Consider the following 20,850-nt stretch of genomic DNA (forward strand, 5'->3'; position numbering starts at 1 on the left):
ACATAATGAAGATACAGAACAGAGGATTAAGTCAGTAAGCTGGCCATTCATGTGACAGAAGATTTAAAATAAACACCAGGAGTTAAGATTCTCAAGAAAACTAAATGTTAGGGCTCAAACAGTTAACCTGATGAATAAACAGGCCAGCTGGGTGAGAGGAATCCTATGACATTAACAGTAGTATCTGCTTCCTCTGAACCGCTTTCTCAAGCCTAGAGTTTTCATGTCTATTCTTGCATTAGAATTCATAACATTCCTCAGCAAGTAAGGACACAGACCATCTTGTCAAATTTTAGCTAGACTAAAATGAAAATTAAAAAAAAAAAAATTTTTAGCTAGACGCACTAAGCCAGGTCAAGGTCACCGTGTGAGTGAGGTTTGTAACTGTCCTTAGCATCACAGTCATGGGCATGAAGTGAACACTGACTCAAGATAAAGGCCCAGGCACCACAGCTATGGATCAGTGCAGCCCTTCCCAGGGATCCTGGCCTGAGTCCGTCCATCACCATCACGCATCAGCCATCAGGGCGAGGTCCCCACCGTGTACCAAGCACTGAGCTCAGAACTATGTGTAGAATGTAATTTAATCCTGACAACTCTTTGAGTGAGGTACTGCCATTCTCACCTTATAGAGATGAGGAAACTGAGGGTTAGAAAAGTGGACTTGCCAAAGTCGCTCAGTATGTTGCGGAGCTCAGATATGGACCTAGAGTTTGAGCCCTGTTCTTAACGATTATACAATCCTGTCTTCCAACCCGCTGAAGTTGATACATGAGCTAAAACCCATGCCATTCTGAGAAGTGGAAAAAGCACTGGTCAGAAAAGTCAACGGACTTAACCTTTTCATCTGCTCACACTTCCCACACTTGTGAATTTGAGCCTTCATTTACTCATTTAGAAAAGTTCCACTGAAGCCTCTCTCCACTCCTAGGCTGTTGTATAAGGTAAAACAACTTAGTCAATGAGATTCCGAGGTAATTCTAACATATGATTTCCGTCTGTGACTCTCACATTAGGATCACAGCACTGTTTACATAACAGCCATATAATCAAGTGAGAATGGAATCTGAGAACACCGCAGAAGGCTCTTCATCTAGTGGTGCTCTAGGAGAGGTGGGACACCCACAGGCCCTTCCCAATTCTGACTCCCTGTTTTAGGGGGCATCTCTGAAGGAGATTTGTTGTTAAGACAGATGATCCTAATGCACTCTCTGGCTGACGACTAAACTGTCTACCGTGCTCTAAAGCGCATAAAGTTAGGAGTTAAGATATTCAAACTGAAATCCTTTCTCAAATACTTACTGACCACTAGACCTCGGGCAGCCAGGTATTTACATTCTACAAACCTAGCACCAGAGCTGCCTTGCACATAATGTCTGTTCAATAAGCCTTAGTTATTACCTACAAAATCACTGTCTGGTGGCTTACTTGAATTTCCTGAATATAGTGAAGAGTAGCTATTCCAGAGCTCTGATAGTTTAGTAACTACAACTAACAATGAGCCCAATTTGCTTCTCTGAGCCTATCTCCAGTTACTTTACTCTTGACTTGTAAAGCAAAACAGAATAAGTTCACTTCCTATTTAACAAAAGACACTTAACCCACTCCTAACGGCATTATGAGAATTTAAACATTAGGAATACCACCTAAAAAATAAAAAAAATCCATCATTTTCCAATCATTAAACTACTAAAGAATAGATAATACAAAAAGGGTTGCATTTCAATAGAACTAGCTTTATTATTATTATTTTTTTAAACAAAAGAAATGGTCTAAAAGCAAATACAGGTTGTACCAAGGGATGGATGTGACCTGGTACTTACAAAGGAGCTGCTGTGTCATAAATGAAAACAGCATGTGAGGAGAAAAATAATTTTCAGGTGCTGTCTGCTTGAATAATCTGGAGGTGCAAGTGAACTGAAGGAAGGTGCCCTGCCAAGCAATCAGTGTGAGCCCAGGGAAAAAAAAAACCACCAGAAGTCACTTTCAGAGAACTACGTGGTGGCAGCACGAGAACTGGCATCAACTCACAGTCTTCTCATTTTCCCCATTTTCTATAATTTTCCTCTTCTTCTCATCTGTTTTTTTCTTGAAGATGTTATTTCGGTAAAACTGAAGTTCTTTGATGCTTTCACTAATGTCATCGAGTGCCCTACAAGCAAACAAACCATGCTGAGGTGAAATGTCCGAAACCCAGAGGAGATGATCACCGTTTCACAAAGCATTAACTCTTTATAAGTGACTTGAGAGCTACAGGTACTACTGTAAATGCAACTATCCGACATCATCAAGAAGTGGAACAGTTCAGCAAAGCAAATTGAAGTGCTTTGTTTTTAAAAAAAATGTTTGATTTAAAAAAAAAAGATTTTGAATCTAAAAACAGTAAATGCTAGGGAGGGTGTGGAGAAAAGGGAATGCTCTTGCACTGTTGGTGGGAATGTAAATTGATACAGCCACTATGGAAAACAGTATGGAGGTTCCTTGCAAAACTAAAAATAGAGTTACCATATGACCCAGCAATCCCACTGCTGGGCATATATCCAGAGAACACCGTAATTCAAAAAGACACATGCACTCCAATGTTCACTGCAGCACTATTTGCAACAGCCAGGACATGGAAGCAACCTAAATGTCCATCAACAGATGAATGGATAAAGAAGATATGGTACATACATACAATGGAATATTACTCAGCTGTAAAAAGCAATGAAACTGGGACATTTGTAGAGACATGGATGGACCTAGAGACTGTCATACAGAGTGAAGTGAGTCAGAAAGAGAAAAACAAATATCGTATATTAGCACATGTATGTGGAATATAGAAAAATGGTACAAATCAACCGGTTTGCAAGGCAGAAATAAAGACCCAGATGTAGAGAACAAACATATGGACACCAAGTGGGGAAAGCGGGGAGGGCTGGGGGGGGAATGAACTGGGAGATTGGGATACCAAACAGTACACTCTAAATATATGCAGTTTATTGTATGTTAACTGTATCTCGATAAAAGTTCCTAAAAAAAATAAAAATAAAAACAGAATTTTTAAAAATAAATAAATAAATTGCATAAGACTAAAAACAAAAAAATTTTTTTTAAAAATTTCAAAAATATAACAGATTAAATTTTCCCAAACTGTTCCATAAGATAGTGAGGTGTTCCACAGGGGGGCAAAAAAGAATTCCGGGGTCAAATAAGTTTAGGAAAAACTAGATTAAACATTTCTTCTTTTGAAGATTTTTGGAAAGCATTTAATGTAATGATGTGTGTTGTGAATTCCCCAGGGGAATTGTACTACGTACACTGTTTTCTAAAACTTAATCGACCACATTTGTGGAATGCATATTAACAGCTCATGGCATGTAGTTTGGGAAACACTGCACAATACTTAATGACGTTCTGCATGAAATACATTCACGTACTCTAACAGAACTTGTGACTCAGTCATTATAATAAACATCAATTATCAGGCAGTACCTAACCAGAAAAGAGGATCTACCTCCTCTCTCGTGGTGATTTGTGCTATAATCAGGGGCAGCCTGCCTCCATCTAACAGCCTTTCTTCTCCTCCAACATGCTGTTTCTCATCTGCTGTAGTCTGAGAAATCAGGTAACCAAGATTATTAAAGCAGTGTGCAAGGAAATCAATCTGCTCTGATTGTCAAGGGCTTCTTCCAAACAACAAACTGTAAACTTTAATGCAAGAGCTTTATGACAGTTATTTCTGTGGTTAAGGCAACAATTTTGCTTTCTTCCCAGGTCTTGGCTATACGGTGAACTGAAGCTGTCAAAAATACAGCCTCTGGCTAAATCAAGGTACACCACATCTTAGCCACAATACTGAAAGCCAAAAAAGATCTGAAAACCCAAAGTACTTCTATAGCCCACTATGTGGCAAAACCTGACCAATCTTTATGTGAGGCTATTTACAGTCATTAGTTATGCCATTGGGTGTATCTGTTCATTTCACTGTAGATCAGCAATGTGTCTGATTATGAGGTGCTTCCTCAGACCTTGTTAGAGATATTACTACCTTTCTAAAACCTGAAAAATTCTGAAACCCAAACCACATCAAGCCCCAATTGTTTCACAGGAGGTATTCCAGACCTCTATTACTGTGCTATAGTCCATGAAAGCCCAGTGAAAAACATCAGAATGCCAGGCTCTTTAGAGCAGGGACTTGGTCTTCCTGTTTGGCTAGAACTGTGCGTGGCACACAGTAGAGACTCAGTACACAGATGAAACAAATGCTGCCCTTAAAAGCCAGCTGCTATATCTCCCACCAAGTTTTATGTCCATCCTGAAAGACTACAACACCAAAAAGTAAAAGAGGACACTCGGTAAGATACACAAGATCTTTAAGTTCCTTGTGCACTTGGGCCTAAGGGTGCTGACATAAAAAAAAAATCTGAAAAACTAAAAAGTGTCAAAATTAGGCTGTTGTACAACTACACAAAGTGTTCTAATTTTAAATGGCTACAAATCCATATGCTTGCTGGGAAGAAAGTTAATACTGTTCACTACTAGAAAAATGAGACCACTGCACATACCTACAAGCTAAGTTATCTACAAGTTTCAAAACATCAATAAAGATGTTAAGACCATACATATCTCACAATGGAATGTTAGAATACTGACCAGAATTCCTGATAATCTTAGCCAAAGAAAGTTATCTTTATGTAGTTCTCCTTTACTTTTCCCCCAAGGGAGAAGAGACATTATTTCAAGCAGTCAGGAATTTGGAGGTTACGTGTGTGTCAGATGGCCAAACACTTGGAAGGATCCAAACTTACCTGTGAGAAGCAGCCTTCTTTGGTGCAAATTCATATTCTTCTGGATACCAGCGTCTACACATAGCAAAAATGGAACTCTCAAAGGAAACTGTCTCAAATGCACTGAATAATTACGTCCTTCAAGTAATGTAATAACATTGAAAAAGGCGTTTGGGTTGTGACGATCGAGCTGCCTCTTTGTCTGGGACTCCATCTTCCTCCCTCTCCTCTCTTCTTTCTACAGATTCTCTTTGGGCAGGAGCATCAAGGTATAAGATACCTAAATCTCCGCACTCCAGCCCAGCCCTCTCCTGTGCTTCTGTCACAGATATCCAATTGCCTGCTGGACGTCTCCACCTAAAATCCACCAGACACTTGCAGCTCCACAACATAAAGTCACACGCATCATCCCCAACGCCTCCCTTACCCCATTAGTCAAATCTACTTTTCCTCTTATTTTCCCCTTTATCTTTGAACAGTTCCATCATCCACCTAACTGCCCAATCTAGAAACATTTTCTACCTCCTCCTTTTCCTCACACCCCCATTCAAGCACTCAATGCCTGTGCCAGTCAACTTCTCAAATCCTCTACCTCCATACTGCTCTCTACCGCCCAGTGCGATTTCCCTAGCTCCTTCTTCCCTCTCCAAGATGGTGTGGAAGTCTTTCTCATCTCCCCACCTCTTTTCTTACCACCTTCGAATCAGAATGATCTAATCACATCACCCTGACCTTCCAGCTCCCATCTATCCTCACACCTCTGCCCATTCTCTGGAATACTCGTTCCTCACTTAAGTATGGAGAATGTCCACTCTTCTTTAAATCTCAACTTGAAAGCTATTTTCTACGTGAGGTTTCTGCTAACTCCCCATCTCCCTCACTCCAGCAGTCGGGTGCTCCTTCTCTCCCACACTTTTCCCTGACAGACGTCATCACACAGTACACTTCTCAGGTGTGTTTTTTACACATCTGTCAATTCACTAGACTCTAAGCACTTAAGGACTTTTCATCTGTATGTTCCCAGCACACACGCCAATATGTGGCACCAAAAATGGGTGCTCAATAAATTTTCTGGATGCAATTTATATATGAATTTCTGGATGAAATTTATACATAAGATTTTCTGATGTTCCCCCAATTCTCCCCAGTTCAAGTGAGAATGGGATGAGGAAGTTAGACACCCACTTGGCCCCCTCAAGGAAAACATGCTAATGAGGCAACTGAATGGACCCTAAGTACAGCCCTTACCTGCACAGCTCTTTCACAGTGCTCACATCAATTATTCTATAATGAAGATGTTTCATGAACTGGGGCATGTATTTGTCAAGAAACTTCTTATCTGCATGAACTGAGTTTCCTAGAAAGACACGAAGCATACTGCATCTGTGTATTTCTAGTAGTATACAAGAGGACATAAAAATTCATAAACTGTACTTATTTGGAGATGATTTTTTTTTTAAATTCAAACAACTCCTAAAAGCATCTCAAAACTTCTAAATTAGGTTTGAGTGTATCCGATTAAATTACAAGTGCAGATTTCAGCGTATTTAGTCAGTTTAGCTCATAATAAATTCGTAAATAGCCTCTCTATGGACAAAAAGATAAATCTATCATTCCACATACTTAAAATAATGCTCAAATCTGTTACTTTTTTAGATAATACCAGATGCACAAATTCTCTCCCAGTATCACAAGATCCACACCACTAAATGCTAAGAATTTAACTGACTCTCATAAGTAGATAAGCCTTTATTTACATTGCAATTTTAATTAATTATATCCACATTCATGTTTCCACACAGTATTTTATATTAAAAACACTAAATTTTAAAGAACTTTATAACAGATACCAGCTACACTGGCTAGAGGAAAAATTTATACATACATGCTACAGTACTTAAAGTCAAAACTTCTTTTATGAATATTTAAGGAAAGTATTAGTTACTATACCAGCTTACATATACATATACAAATACAAATACACCACCACAGGACATTAACCTCCCTTTGACAATGACAGTCCTTTCAAAATCCTAGCAGAACTGTCCTGGTTTCTTTAAAAAGTCAATGTCACAAGGGGAAAAAAAGACAGGTGCACATTTTAAACTAAGAGACAAAAGAGACAAAATTACCAAATGAAATGCATGAGTCTTGACTGAATCCTGGTTAAAAAACAGACACTTCAGATGTGGACTAGCTATCAGATGATGTTACTGAATTATTTTTAATCATCTTAAATGTGACAATGATCTTGTGGTTACTTAAGAAAATGTCTTTATTCTTAGGAAATGCTGGCTGAACTATTTAGGGATGAAGTGTCATGATGCCTGCGATTTACTTTCAAATGTCCAAAAAAATAAACAGAGAAACACGGCACAAGGTTAACAACTACTAGATTGAACTTTTCTATATATTTGAAATGTGGAAAAATTTTATTGAGTTAATCTGGGTATCCCAGATCTCATGTCAGGTTCTGTGGCATTTTCCCCGATATTCATGTATAAATTATATAAGGAAATTTGAGCACAACACTAAGATGTATAATCCAAATCAGGGTAAGTGGAAGACGATGATTCTGGCTGATCGTTCTGGAATCGCAGTCTTGAACAGCTACAATGAAAGACTATCTACAAGGCAGACATAGGATTGGATTTTACCTGCAAGTGGACAGAGCCCCGGAGGAGTCTGCTGTCGTACAAAGGAGAGAAATTCATACTCTGCCTGCTGCAATGTCATTGTACTCTCCTTCACTGCTTTGGTTAGACCAGACTGCAAGAGAGAATCCCCAGCCCCCACCAAGACATGTGAAGTCAGTTTCCAAAGGCATCCAGATATGAAACTTCACTTCTAAAATGGGCATATATAACCACAGATTGACCATTTATAGAGCTCAAGTTCAAACTGAAACTGCCATCTTGGCACCGATTTTTTTCCTTAAAGAATCCAAGTCAAATAAGCTATGTTCCTGACCGTTAATAGCATTTCCACACAGTCAGAAAAGATGGTGCTCAAAATCTAAGGATATAACCACTGGGAAGAAACAACGAGTAACAGGAGAGCAGCGTCTTCCCTTCTCTGAAAGTTGATGTCTAACTTTATCCAAAACACTGACTTGAGCAATACTTGATAATCTGCAATGCGTTCGCGACAGACTAAATGCAGGAGAGGAAAAAAGAGGACATTCAGGAGAAGATGGTCTCAAGAGGTCCCAAAGATGAAAAGTGAACAAGCAAGCAGTTTCCCAGGCTTGCCAAGCAATCTTCCTCTACCCCTTTTAAAAATACCATCCAACAAGGGTATAGGACTCAGATGTGGGGGCAACAAGCTTGTTACTGATCCCCAAAGCGGCAATCCTGTGATTTGGTAATGTTACCTTCCCATGATGCTCCTTACACCAATCTGACATGCTGTCCAGTAACTCATCTGGCTGCTTTATAATCAGGTTAGGACCCTGTGGATAGGAAAAGCCATTAGTCATCCAGAATCAGTGGGGATAAACTTGGCTTCGGAGTTTAAGCTGCTTTAACAATTAAAAATATATACTGGAGAAGAGAAGAAAGATGAGGGCACTTTGTTAACTCCAAAAGTGGTCCTCCTTGAGGACACATGGTTGGGGGCGAAGGGGAAGCAGGGACAAAGTGAGAGAGTAGCACTGACATATACACACTACCAAATGTAAAATGGATAGCTAGTGGGAAGCTGCTGCATAACACAGAGAGGTCAACTCAATGTTTGGTGATGACTTTGAGGGCTGGGATAGGGAGGGTGGGAAGGAGTTGCAGGAGAGAAGGGATATATGTATAAATATATACATATATATTCACTTTGTTGTACAGCAGAAACTGACACAACAGTGTAAAACAATTATACTCCAATAAAGAGCTTAAAAAAATAAAAAATAAAAAAATAAAAGTGGTCGTCATTCATTCCAGCACCGTTTATGACGACAAAAAAGGATGAACAAACACACACATACACAACTGAAAAGTGAAATGTCTATCAATAGAAGACAAATACATCCAGGAAACTACAGCCCCAACCTGTGGCTTTTTTTTTAAGTGCCAGCAAGCTGAGAATGATTTTTACATTTGTAAAGGGTTGTAAAACAAACAAACACGTGACAGAAAGGTACGCGGCACTCTAAGCCAAAAATATTTAATATTTGGTCTAAATTTCTAAAAAGAAAAGGCTTGCCAACGCTGACTATGAAAAGTGTCTATATTGCCAAGTGAATGAAGCAAATTGCAGAACTGTGTATATGTGCTTATGAGTTCACTTATACTTGTTTTAAAAAAAATATACACATTTGTATATGCATGGAAAATACTACAGAAATACATAAAAGCTGGGGAGCGGGATGAGACAGGAGAAGAACAGGACCAAAAACCAACAACTTACTATACATATATTTTGCATAAAGCTATACTGTTTAATTTTAACAGTATTTTCACATTAAAAAGTTCAGAAAGTAATTGGTGACGTGAAAGATTAAAAAAAAGTGACCCTGGAATTCTCAGCCCCCACTTAATAGAACATGCAGCTGTGAGTCAGAGTCCCAGCAGCAGCAGCAGAAGCTCAACTTGTGGCATTAAAGCAAGTCACCTTCAGCTTAGTTTCTCCTTATGTATATGATGGAGATAAACCGCCCCCCTCCCCCACCCTTCCCTCAGAGGGATGTTAACAGCATAACAGAAATTACAGATATGAAAGCTCTTTGAACTCTCTGGGAAAAAAGGACTCTATAAATCCAAGGTATTATTATTTCAAAGGTGGTAAAAGTAGTTTGCAACTGATGAGAGGAATGGCAAGAATCTGACTTTTAAAATATGCCCGATAGCTACCACTAACAAGGAGTTTTAGCCAAACAAGAAAACTGATGATGACAATCTCTATGAAGAAGCAAAAATGTGCTCTGAAAATGTATTTTTTTTATTGACGTATAGTTGATTTCCAATGTTGTGTTAATTTCTGCTATACAGCAAAGTGATTCAGTTATACATACATATATATATATTTTTTTCATATTCTTTCCCATTCTGGTATATCTCAGGGTATTGACTATCCTGATATCTGGATATTGACATACCCTGTGCTATAAGGTAGGACCTTGCTGTTTTGATAACACATTTTTTAAAAAACCAAAAACCTCAAACTGCAAAACACAATTCTAACAAACTATGATGGAAAAAGTCAACAACTATAAACTTAAGGCTATATAACTTACTCTAGACCCTAGTTTGGCACGCTAAGCTACTTACAGAAAAATTTCCGGGGTGGGATGTCTATTCTAGCATAAAACATTTCCCTCTGTCTCATATACAAGAATAAAACATAGAATCCACACAACTGACACTTCAGTGCCAACAGCCCCTAAGCAATTTTTTTTTTAACATCCTTATCCTCATCCGACTGTGTCTATTTACAAACGCCGCACTCATCTGCAGCTGTGTGACTACAGACCCAAATTTCCTCCAAGGTACATATCAACTAACTGGTCCACTAACCTGTCAGGATTTCACACTATATCAACAGTCTAAGGGAAAAACTCTTCTTCAGCCAAGGGTAAGTAAGGCTGATAAATAAACACACTTCTATTCACTATTCATATCTAAGAAATTCCAAGTGACAGGATAAAATAACCAAACCTAAAACTCAAGGTTTATATAAAGTTTGTTTGTTTGTTTTGTTTTGTATTTGAAAACAAAGTCTATGATGAGAAACACAAAGTCTCATGATTCTCCTCTAGCCGAAGTATCAGGAGGTATTCCAGGAAAGTACTGGTACTTTGTATGCCTGGAGTATGCCTGGTACTCCATGAAAGTGGCAATTCACCTAAAATGGCGCCTCCCCTCTCTTACCTACCCAGGAAAAGAAGCATAAGTCTCAACTGTAGATGTGTGAAATTTATCCAGTGCCAGTAGCACATTGATCTGACCCTCCCAAAACTTATGTTAACAAAGCTGTCTTTTCCCCAAAACATCCCTACTGTGTTCCTATTCTAGAGCTTCTCACTGCCTCTGGATACTGCTGACAATATGACACAGAGTTATTCAGGGCCCAGGATTTAACCCCCTTCCAATCAGACGCTGTCATACACTCACTAAATGCTTTGCGAGTGGCCAAAAGGCAACAGGTGTGTTTTAATTGTTTTGCTTAATGTTTCAGTTAAAAGCTGCATGTTAAAACCTTAACCATGTCCAACATGTCAACAGGAGGATATTTTATGATTCTGTATCAACAGAAATTCTAAAATATTAATATAGATCTAGACGAATCATATGTCCTAGCTGAAGAGGTAGAAACTAGATATATGGAGTCGAGATAAAGCTAAGGTTATAATATAAAGAAATCAACTTTGGCATGAGTCACCAATCCTGGTGGGACTGTAGTCAGGTGTCTTATTGGTTGGGAGCACTTTACTCCGACTGCCGGGGTTAAACTCCCTGGCTCTCCCAATAAGAAGCCAGGTGGCCTTGAGCAAATTACCCAACAACTCTCTGCCAACATGCCTCTCTATAAACGAGTATAACAGTACCTACCTTACAGTTGCTGGCAGGATTAAGAGTGAACACATGTCAAGCTCTTACGAGCTGTGCCTGGCACACAGTAAGCTCTTAGTAAACGACAGCATTTAGAGTTCCTAATTTTTGGCATGATTTGAAAAATACTAGGCTCTGAGACGGATTCCTTTGGTTCTAGTACCAAGCCCACCATGACTTAGAACATTATTTTGGACCTTCATCTACAGGGACCTCAATTTCCTTATTAAATGAAGAGATGGAGCGGGGTTGGGGTGGGGGGGAGGGAGTACCAATCCCTAAATTTCCAATACACTCTCAAAGTATGGTTGTATTACAAGGCATCACCTACTTCAGCCAAAATGTTGAGATCAGAGTCAGTTATCAAACAGGCCATCTCAATAATCTGGTCCTTCTCAATGTCCAATCCTGTCATCTGCAATAAAAAATACATAACACACACCAAACTGTCTTTCTGGTCTACTGTACCCAAGTTTATTTAACAGGAAACCCCTCAAGTATGTTCAATTTATATCCCACAGCCAGGATAAAAGAAACAATAATGCTCCTTGGGCAAGTCCTCAAGGCACTCAATAGAAGTTACTTATTCAATAAACATTTACCAAGGGCCTGCTCCCTGCCAGGCGTCACCGTCCTACTCTGGGGCAGATGCAAAGTAAGCAAAATTGAGTGCTGACAGCATTCAATTTTGAAAGAGTTAGATAACTAACATCACTACCTCTCTGCAGAGTTTACAAAGTTTTCATTTTAATTACACCACTTGATCTTCATCACAATCTAGTGTTATTATCCCCATTGCATATATGAGAAAACTTAGGCTCGAGGGAGAGGGGAGTCCTTGGCTGAGTATGGAACACCTAAAGGGATCACAACTGGGTTGTAGGGCCAACTCCGACCCTCACTAACTGCACGACCTTGCATGAGCTGAATTCTCTCTCCCTCTCTCTCTCGCGCGCGCGCGCTCTCTCTCTCTCTCTCCCTGGGCCTCAGTTTTCTCCTTTATGGAATGTGGGGTAAGGCTGAGTCATCTCCGGCGTCCCGTCTAGTTCTAACGACCCAGGGTCCTGTGAGGCTGGGGAAGTGGAGGCTAGCAAAGCCGCTGTGCCCACCCCCACCCCTGTGACCCTAAGCCCACCAGAGCGTCAGGGAGGTCCACATCTCGGTGGAACTGGAGGCTACGGGAAGCCATATGTTGGACTCCTCCCTCTGGAAAAGAAACCCCACAGTCCGGTACTGTCCCCAACGCCCGCAGGACTCCTGCCCCCCGACCTGGCCCGCGCCGGCCACAGCCGGGAGGCGCTCACCTGCCACACCTGAGACCCAAAACACCGCCGCTCCCCCCAGACAGGCTCGGCTACTCGGTCCCACGGGCGAAACCTCACCCGTCTCCCCTCACCCCCTACCTCCTTGACTCACCTCCAGGTCCACCCAGACCATCCGCTGAGCCATGCTCTCCCCCACCGCCATGGCCGCGCCACCTTCGCGGACACCCCGCGCCCCGAACTGCCCTCGAGTCCCAGCCACACCTCGCAATAGCCTGGAGCCCAGGGAGCAGCCTAGCATCACCCGGCACGAGCCGCCACGGCCCCAGCCTCTTCGCCGGCGCTGGCGCAGGCGCGATAGTCGCTAAACGTCGCAAACCCGCGGGGAGGCGCTGGAGCAAAAACCGCAAGTCCCAGCACCCAGTGCGCCGGCTCGCCCTGAGCAGTCCGGCTTAGCTGCCGAATGGGATGATGGGACTTAGAGTCTTGCCTGGTGTTGCGCCCGATTACCCCGCCCCCGCCACGTGTTTTCGGATGTTACTGGACGCGCATGTTTTTAGAACTAAGTTTATTCGTCTCCAAGAGTAATTTCCTGAATTTGGGTTAGCTGCAAAACGCCTAGTTGAGAAAGAACTCTATTACTTTGTTAAGTCCGAAAAGACCTGGTTACCTGTTTTTTTAATTTTTTTCAAATTATCTTTTTTGCATTTTTCCCCCTTCTTTTTACTTACCTGAAACTACACTCCACACACCGGGTATTTTTCTCATTTACTTGCGACAGCAAGGCGGTGTGCTTTTTTTAGGCCAGAAGACCCTTTCCAGCATGATTTAGGTGCTGAATAAAAGTCCCTTTCCTTCATTGGGAAAGGGTTACTTCTTATTCCTTCGGAGGGACATGCTGTGTGGTCTGTTTCAGTTCAGCTGTTAGGTGTCAGTGGTAATGACTTCCTAGTCCACCCTTACAAGTTCTCAGAGTTAAATCTCGTCCTTATATAACGAATCTGTGCAGCAAGATAAAGTTAACTAAAAACAGCTTCGCCGGCTCTGCAATCTGCTTTGGTTTTGATCAAAGTATTTTTAATCTCCTCCACTAACAGCTATAGTTTCCATTGTTTCCATGAGTAGAGATGGCCACCCAACAGGATCTTTCGACCCTGGAGTCTCGAATTGCATTGGGTCTCAAATCTTTCACTATTCAGTGGCAAGTCGGGGAGCTGAGTGCGACGAGTCACAAAGATTTGGTCCCAGCCTGGAATTATGTCCTCCGTGTATTTTTCTGAATGCCCTATTGCCACTAATTACAGAGCTGGTGGTCCATGGCATAGTACTGATAATTCGTATCTGGTGAGCTGGTTATGTAAGAGGGAAGCTTTGTTGTCTAGTAAAAGGGGTAAGGATAATGTAGTGTCCTGGGTTTCATCTTCAACTTCTTTGTCATACCCAACCCACCACCTGTCAGGTCACAGAGAAAATCTCTTCAAAGGATCATCAAATCATGTGCAGATATGTGTGTATATGGATGCATGTGTGTGTGTGTGTGTGTGCGCGTGTATATATAGATATATATATAGAGGTGTATGTATGTATGTTTATAGAGAATATATACAATGTGTGCATACTCCAACTGCACTGCCTGATATCACATTGTTTGTTTGTTTGTTTTTAGATCTTTATTGGGGTATAATTTCTTCACAATGTTGTGTTAGTTTCTGCTGTACAACAAAGTGAATCAGCTGTATTTATACATATATCCCCATATCCTCTCCCTCTTGAGCCTCTCTCCCACCTTCCGTAACCCACCCCTCTACTATATCACAAAGCATTGAGCTGATCTCCTTGTGCTATGCAGCAGCTTCCCACTAGCTATCCATTTTGCATTCGGTACTGTATATATGTCAATGCTACTCTCTCACTGCATCCCAGCTTCCCCTTCCCATGCTGTGTCCTCAAGTCTATTCTCTACCCCTACGTCTTTATTCTTGCCCTGCCACTAGGTTCATCAGTACCGTTTTTTTAGATTCGAGTCACATTGTATTGCTGTAGTTTTTTACTCACTTGTAGCCTATTTTATAAGAAATAGTCTACAAAAAGTAAAAACTTTAAAAATTAAAAGTAAAATAAAAGTCTACATTTCTTTAGTTTTTTCTTCGTTTTGAACATGATTCATAGAAAGTAGAATCACTTGAAGTATATAAACTTTTGTCAGTTGCACTTTTTATCCTCCTGAAGTATTATTAGTTCTTTAAACTTTCAAGGAACACCTTTTGTTTTCAAAGTTACTACTGGAATATTGATCAGTTTTATTACAAATTACCACTTAGGAAATGCTATTTACATTTAAGAACTTGTATCCTGAAAACTTATGATCATAATTTTTAAATATTGGGTAGTTAAAATTATGTGTGGCCATTTTTGAAACTTCAGTTTTCATATTAATATACTTTCATTATAACAATAAGGACACATTTTAGATGAATGGTATTATACTGTAAGGAGATTTATAGTTTATTGGATTTTGTGTGTAATAACATTAGATTGGTAATCTTAAAGGTTAATGTCCCAAAGCAGAACAATGTATGCAGCAAATTCACAAATCCAAACCATGTAAACAAGACGGCGGGCAGGGAGTTCCCTGGTGGCCAAGTGGTTAGGATTCTGGGCTGTCACTGCCATGGCCAGGGTTCAACCCCTGGTCAGGGAACTGAGAGCCCACAAGCCGCATGGCCAAAAAAAACAGGAGGGCAGACAGAAAAATATGAGGCCCTACCCTAGAATCTGAAAGCAGCATTGTCCCACAGTGGACTGAAATCATTTCTTTTCCCTTCATAACAGAATTTATCTCAAAGCCACACCACTCTGCTCAGAGACTTTGCTTTTTCAATTCTGTCATGAACCTATAAGACCTGCTTTTGTTAATTAACAAGTGTAAAATGCCAAGAAATCTTGTTCTCTAAAATCATAGACTATGAGAAACTTTGCTGCTTGAAGTCATATCAGAGAGAACGTAACAGCTCCTCTTAAAGAATCTGGGCCATGTGCGTCACTTTGACACAGAGAAGCTGCCTCAATTTCCAGCCCAGGGGCAGAGATTCAGATAAGAGGTTTCCAGACACAGCATTCCACATTTATCTTAACTTTATTGTTTCTAAGGAAACAGGACCTGAGTCAGCTTTTCACTGCTGGTGGTCAGACTGTGATGTTTCTGGTCCCTCTGGGTTTAAGGTCACAAGAGTGGGGGTGGGCACAGCGGCTCTGCTAGACCCTACTTGCCCAGCCTCAAGGGGCCCTAGGTTGTTAGAACTAGACAGAACTCCAGAGATGACTCAGTCTTACCCCACATTCCATAAAGGAGAAAACTGAGGCCAAGGGAGAGAGAGAGAGAGAGAGGGAGAGAGGGCGGGAGGGACAGAGGTAGAGGATCCAGCTCTGCAACGTCGTGCTTTAGTAAGGATCTGAGCTGGGACTACAGCTCAGTTCTGATCTGTTTCTAACAGGACATGGCCAAGGCCACACAAACCCTCCCCTTATTTAAAGACCACTTTTTTTTTTAACTTTTTTTTAATTTAGATTTTTTTTTTCTGTATTGGGTCTTCGTTGCCGGGCGTGAGCTTTCTCTAGTTGTGGGGAGCGGAGGGTACTCTTCATTGCAGTGCATGGGCTTCTCATTGCGGTGGCTTCTCTTCTTGTGGAGCACGGGCTGTAGGGCACATGGGCTTCAGTAGTTGTGGCACACGGGCTCTAGAGTGCAGGCTGAGTAGTTGTGGTGCATGGGCTTAGTTGCTTCGCAGCATGTGGGATCTTCCCAGACCAGGGCTCAAACTCATGTCCCCTGCATTGCCACTGTGCCACCAGGGAAGTCACTACTTCTTTTTTTTTTTTTAGCTTGACATCTGGTCATTTCTACAAACATTTAATTATTCATTATACCCGATAACTTTTCCAAGTGAGAATGAAGCAGAACTACTTCTTTTTTAAGTAGTTTTTTCGTTTTTGGTTTTTTTAACTTTTTTTTAAATTGTGGTAAAATATACATACATAAAATTTCCCATTTAACCATTTTTAACTCTGCAGTTCAGTGGCATTAAACACATTCACACTGTTGTGCAACCATCACCACCATCCATCTCCAGAACTTTTTCATTCCCAAACTGAAAATTCCATACCATTAAACAGTAATTCCCTATTTCCACCCATGCCCTTCTCAGCCCCAGGCCACCACCATTTCACCTTCTGGCTCTATTAATTTGACTATTCTAGGTACCACATATAAGTGGAGTCACACAGTATTTGTCCTTTTGTGTCTGGTTTATTTCACTTATCATAATGTCATGAAAATTCATCCAAGTTGTAGATGTGTCAGAATGTCCTTCCTTTTTAAGGCCAAATAATATTGCAGTGTATGTATCTACCGCATCTTGTTTATCCATTCATCAGTCGATGGATACTTGGGTTGCTTTCACCCTTTGGCTACTGTGAATATTTACATGGATTTTAATTTTATTTTTTTATTGCTGCTTTCTTACCAGGACATCCCAGCCGTGCTTTGATCCTCTCACCCCCTGAGCAGAGTTTATTGTAATAATCAGTCCAGAGGCAACCGGTACTTCTCCTGGTTCTTCTTTAGAATCACCCAAGCCCTATTTTTAAAAAGACCTTCCCAGACTTCCCTGGTGGTGCAGTGGTTAAGAATCCGCCTGCCAATGCAGGGGACACAGGTTCAAGCCCTGGTCTGGGAAGACCCCACATGCCACAGAGCTTAGAACTAAGCCCGTGCACCACAACTACTGAGCCTGCGCTCTAGAGCCCATGAGCCACAACAAGAGAAGCCACCACAATGAGAAGCCCACGCAGCACAACGAAGAGTAGGCCCCAGTCTCAGCAACTAGAGAAGGTCCATGTGCAGCAACAAAGACCCAACATAGCCAAAAATTAATTAATTAATTTTTTTAAAAATCTTTCCCTAGTTCCTCTCTTAGGAGAGAACCCCTGGTTCCTTGTGTCAATTGTTATAGCAAGTTCATAAAGCTAACGTTATAATTATGTCCCTAGTGAGATTTATCTGACATGTTTTATCACCATTCTATTAAACTTGACTTTAATTTCCAGAATACATTAATTTTTATACTTGTATATCACTACACAGAGCCATATAGTAATGGCAGTAATACTAGTTAGTAGTCACCAAAGTAATGAGATTCTCTCACACCTGTAAACTGTCCTATAGTTTATAAAGCATTTCGTTTTTAAATAAATACCTCATGAATACCTGTTTGGTGATAGCATCTCTTCTTTTCCTGCTTTGTGATAATTTGTCTTGAGAAATGTTGACATCAGGTTTACTGCTGATAACTGATAACAGCTGTTTACTTCCATCTAGTGATCTTGAGGAGGAATAAAGGATGATAAATCTTTTGCCTTTACACTGTGTCACTGTGAAAAATTCAAGCCAAATATAATCTTCGAAATACACCTTGTACAAAATGGGCATTCCACAGGTTTGCATCAAATTTGATTTGCATCTTATGTCAATTTAGTCCAACAAACACTTTGTGTGATACTTAATAGTGAGTAGTGAATATTTAGTATGTACCAAACACTGTGCTAGAATGCTGAAGGAAAAACACATATATTAAGTTGATATTATACCAGACACTAGAAGTATTTAAAATATTAATGATTCACTTTAAGTTTAGAGGTGTTTTTTGTTTTTGTTGTTGTTTTTGCAGATAAGGAAACAGCTTTAATTTTTCCATCTGTAAAATGGATTGTATGATGACTAAATAAAAACATAGAGAATATCTAATACATTATACAGTAGGTGCTGATTTAATTTATTTCTGTACAAAAATTTACAGATACAAAATTTAATACAAGGGAGATGATGCCAATGCTTCAAAGAATTAGAGATGGGTTTGCCATATATTCATTACTAATAAGAAAAAAATTACCAAGTTGTACACTCTAAATATATGCAGTTTATTGTATGTTAACTGTATCTCAATAAAAGTTCTTAAAAAAAAAAAAAAAAGAATTAGAGAGTGCTATGGGAATATAGGGGAAAGGGATTCATTTTGACCAAAGATGTTCAGGATGGAAACTGGAATAGATCCTGAAAGAAGAGAACTTTGACAACACATATGGGTAAGAATATCCCAGATAGATAGAGCATTTTGGATCTAAGCAACTAGGATGATTAGCCTTTAAAGTGAGAGAGAAACCAATTGGAGAGAACAAATTATAAGAAATCGGAGAAAAGAACAAGTAAGAGTTGATGAGTTCCATTTTGGAAAGGTTGAAGTTTCATTTTGGACAGGTTCGAGTTGAACTTCAAGGGAGACAACTAAGTAGAGATATCTAGCAGACTGCTTGGATGAGGACAGAGATAGAGACATGCACTTGGAGGTCACCTACATAGAGGGCATAGCTGAAGCTAGGGGAGAGGAGATTGCAAGTTGTCTGCAAAATACAACCATAGGCCCATGCCAACTATGAGGATTTTAAGTTTTTGCAAATTCAAAAGTCTAATTAGCATATAAAGAGGATCCTCAGCTTGATTTGTACATGTTGGCACACATTGAACAAACTAGTGAAGCAAGCTTACTAGAAGTCTGTTTCTTAGAAGGGTAAGGAGTATCCTGGGAGAGAAATCAGCTAATGGAACAAGCAGCCAGAAACGAGAGCAGCACAAAAGCTAACAAAGTCAGAGGGAAAAAAGAAGAATTCTGACACAACAGCAACTGTCAGTAGTAGATTTGTCTCCTGGCTTACTCCCTATTGTATTCATGTCTAAAGAACAGAGAGGTATTTTAAAATAGCTTTTTCAATAAAAAGCACATTTAGTAATGGTATCACACAACCCTACTTGAGTCCTCTGCTAGCACGCGCGCGCGCACACACACACACACACACACACACACACACACTGAAGCAAGACAGTAACAGAAGTGGGGAACAGAGAGGAATGTTTCTTCTCACTCCTGATAACAGTCCTGGCCTCTTGTACCTGGCCTCTCTTATTTCTCCATAAAAAAGTGGGATAGAGACTTTCCTGGTGGCCCAGTGGTAAAGAATCTGCCTTCCAATGCAGGGGAAGTGGGTTCCATCCCTGGTCGGGGAACTAGAATCCCACATGCTGCAGAGTGACTAAGCTCACACGCCACAACAACTGAGCTTGGGTGCCTCAACGAGAGAGCCCATGCAACACAACCAGAGAGAGAAAAAAACCTGCCCACCACAAATGCCATAACTAGAGAGAAGCCTACATGCCACAACTAAGACCTGACATAGCCAAAAAAAAAAAGATGGGGTAAAATTTGAAGATTTAGCACAGATATTAGACGTGGACAACCCAGCATAAAGGCATTATTTGGGGAGTGGGTGGACCTGTTTAGGAAGCCTAGAAATATCTGGCTAGGAGGTTTTGCAGAGAGCTGATGTCCTGTGTTATTCAGACAGAGGGCACCAGAAAGTTAAATTTCCTTCTGTCACTGTGACTTCATTTGCATCCATAGAGCTGTTGAGATTTAACCACCTCCCTGTGCTATCAGTTTACCTGGTGATCTCTCTCTTGATAAAAAGCTTAAATCAACTAGTCACTGTCACTGAAGCCAAACTTAAACAATTCTATAATTTTGAATAGTCCAATGTCAATGCCACATTATTGGACAAAAGACTATGGGTATGAATACCCAACTGAACTCAAACCTAACCTCAGCTCGTTTCTATCCATATGTCCTTAAACAAGTTGACTCTAATCTCTCTGAGACTCATTTATAGCACGTCTTCATTTGAAGAATTATTACAAAAGTTTGAGGTAATATGCATAAAAGCAGCATGATGCGGGGCCCATGGTCGGTGCTTGATACTATAAATAAATCATTTTATTACTACTTAATAAGCCCACTCCACTCACCATTTATAAACACAGATCATTTCTGATCAGGTAAGCAGTGTCTGAGAAAACAGGTTGTGGCAGAGACTGATCATTTTCTAGCCAATAGGTGTCTAACTTTTTTTTTTAATATTTATTTATAATAAATTTATTTATTTATTTATTGGTCTTTGCTGTGTGGGTCTTTGCAGCTGCACACGGGCTTTCCCTAGTTGCAGGGAGTGGAGGCTACTCTTCATTGCGGTACGTGGGCTTCTCATTGCTGTGGCTTCTCTTGTGGCAGAGCACAGGCTCTAGGCATGTGGGCTTCAGTAGTTGTGGCTTGTGGGCTCTGGACTGCAGGCTCAGTAGTTGTGGTGCATAGGCTTAGTTGCTCCACGGCATGTGGG

General features: G+C 40.5%; 1 protein-coding gene across 1 annotated transcript; it reads right to left on the bottom strand.

Annotated features, from left to right (window-relative positions):
• Positions 1–1,715: 1,715 nt before the first annotated feature.
• Positions 1,716–13,026, bottom strand: REXO2 (RNA exonuclease 2). Its single transcript, XM_057695719.1, has 7 exons — positions 12,725–13,026; positions 11,640–11,723; positions 8,143–8,220; positions 7,427–7,538; positions 6,018–6,126; positions 4,791–4,844; positions 1,716–2,152 (listed from the first exon to the last, which is right to left on the bottom strand). The coding sequence occupies exons 1-7, from the start codon at positions 12,869–12,871 to the stop codon at positions 2,023–2,025; spliced, it is 714 nt and encodes a 237-aa protein (XP_057551702.1). The 5' UTR covers positions 12,872–13,026; the 3' UTR covers positions 1,716–2,022.
• Between the last annotated feature and the right edge of the window lie 7,824 nt (positions 13,027–20,850).

This window comes from Hippopotamus amphibius, chromosome 9 (genome assembly GCF_030028045.1).
Source record: "Hippopotamus amphibius kiboko isolate mHipAmp2 chromosome 9, mHipAmp2.hap2, whole genome shotgun sequence".
Classification (NCBI taxonomy): domain Eukaryota; kingdom Metazoa; phylum Chordata; class Mammalia; order Artiodactyla; family Hippopotamidae; genus Hippopotamus; species Hippopotamus amphibius.

What these genes read in the sequence shown, in the direction of transcription:
- REXO2 (XM_057695719.1), bottom strand. Translation starts at nt 12,871, where the DNA reads ATGCTAGGCTGCTCCCTGGGCTCCAGGCTATTGCGAGGTGTGGCTGGG. An exon ending in TGGTCTGGGTGGACCTGGAG is followed by an intron (nt 11,724 to 12,724) that starts GTGAGTCAAGGA and finishes TTTTTATTGCAG; the next exon opens with ATGACAGGATTGGACATTGA. An exon ending in AAGAAGGCTGCTTCTCACAG is followed by an intron (nt 2,153 to 4,790) that starts GTAAGTTTGGAT and finishes GTTTGCTTGTAG; the next exon opens with GGCACTCGATGACATTAGTG.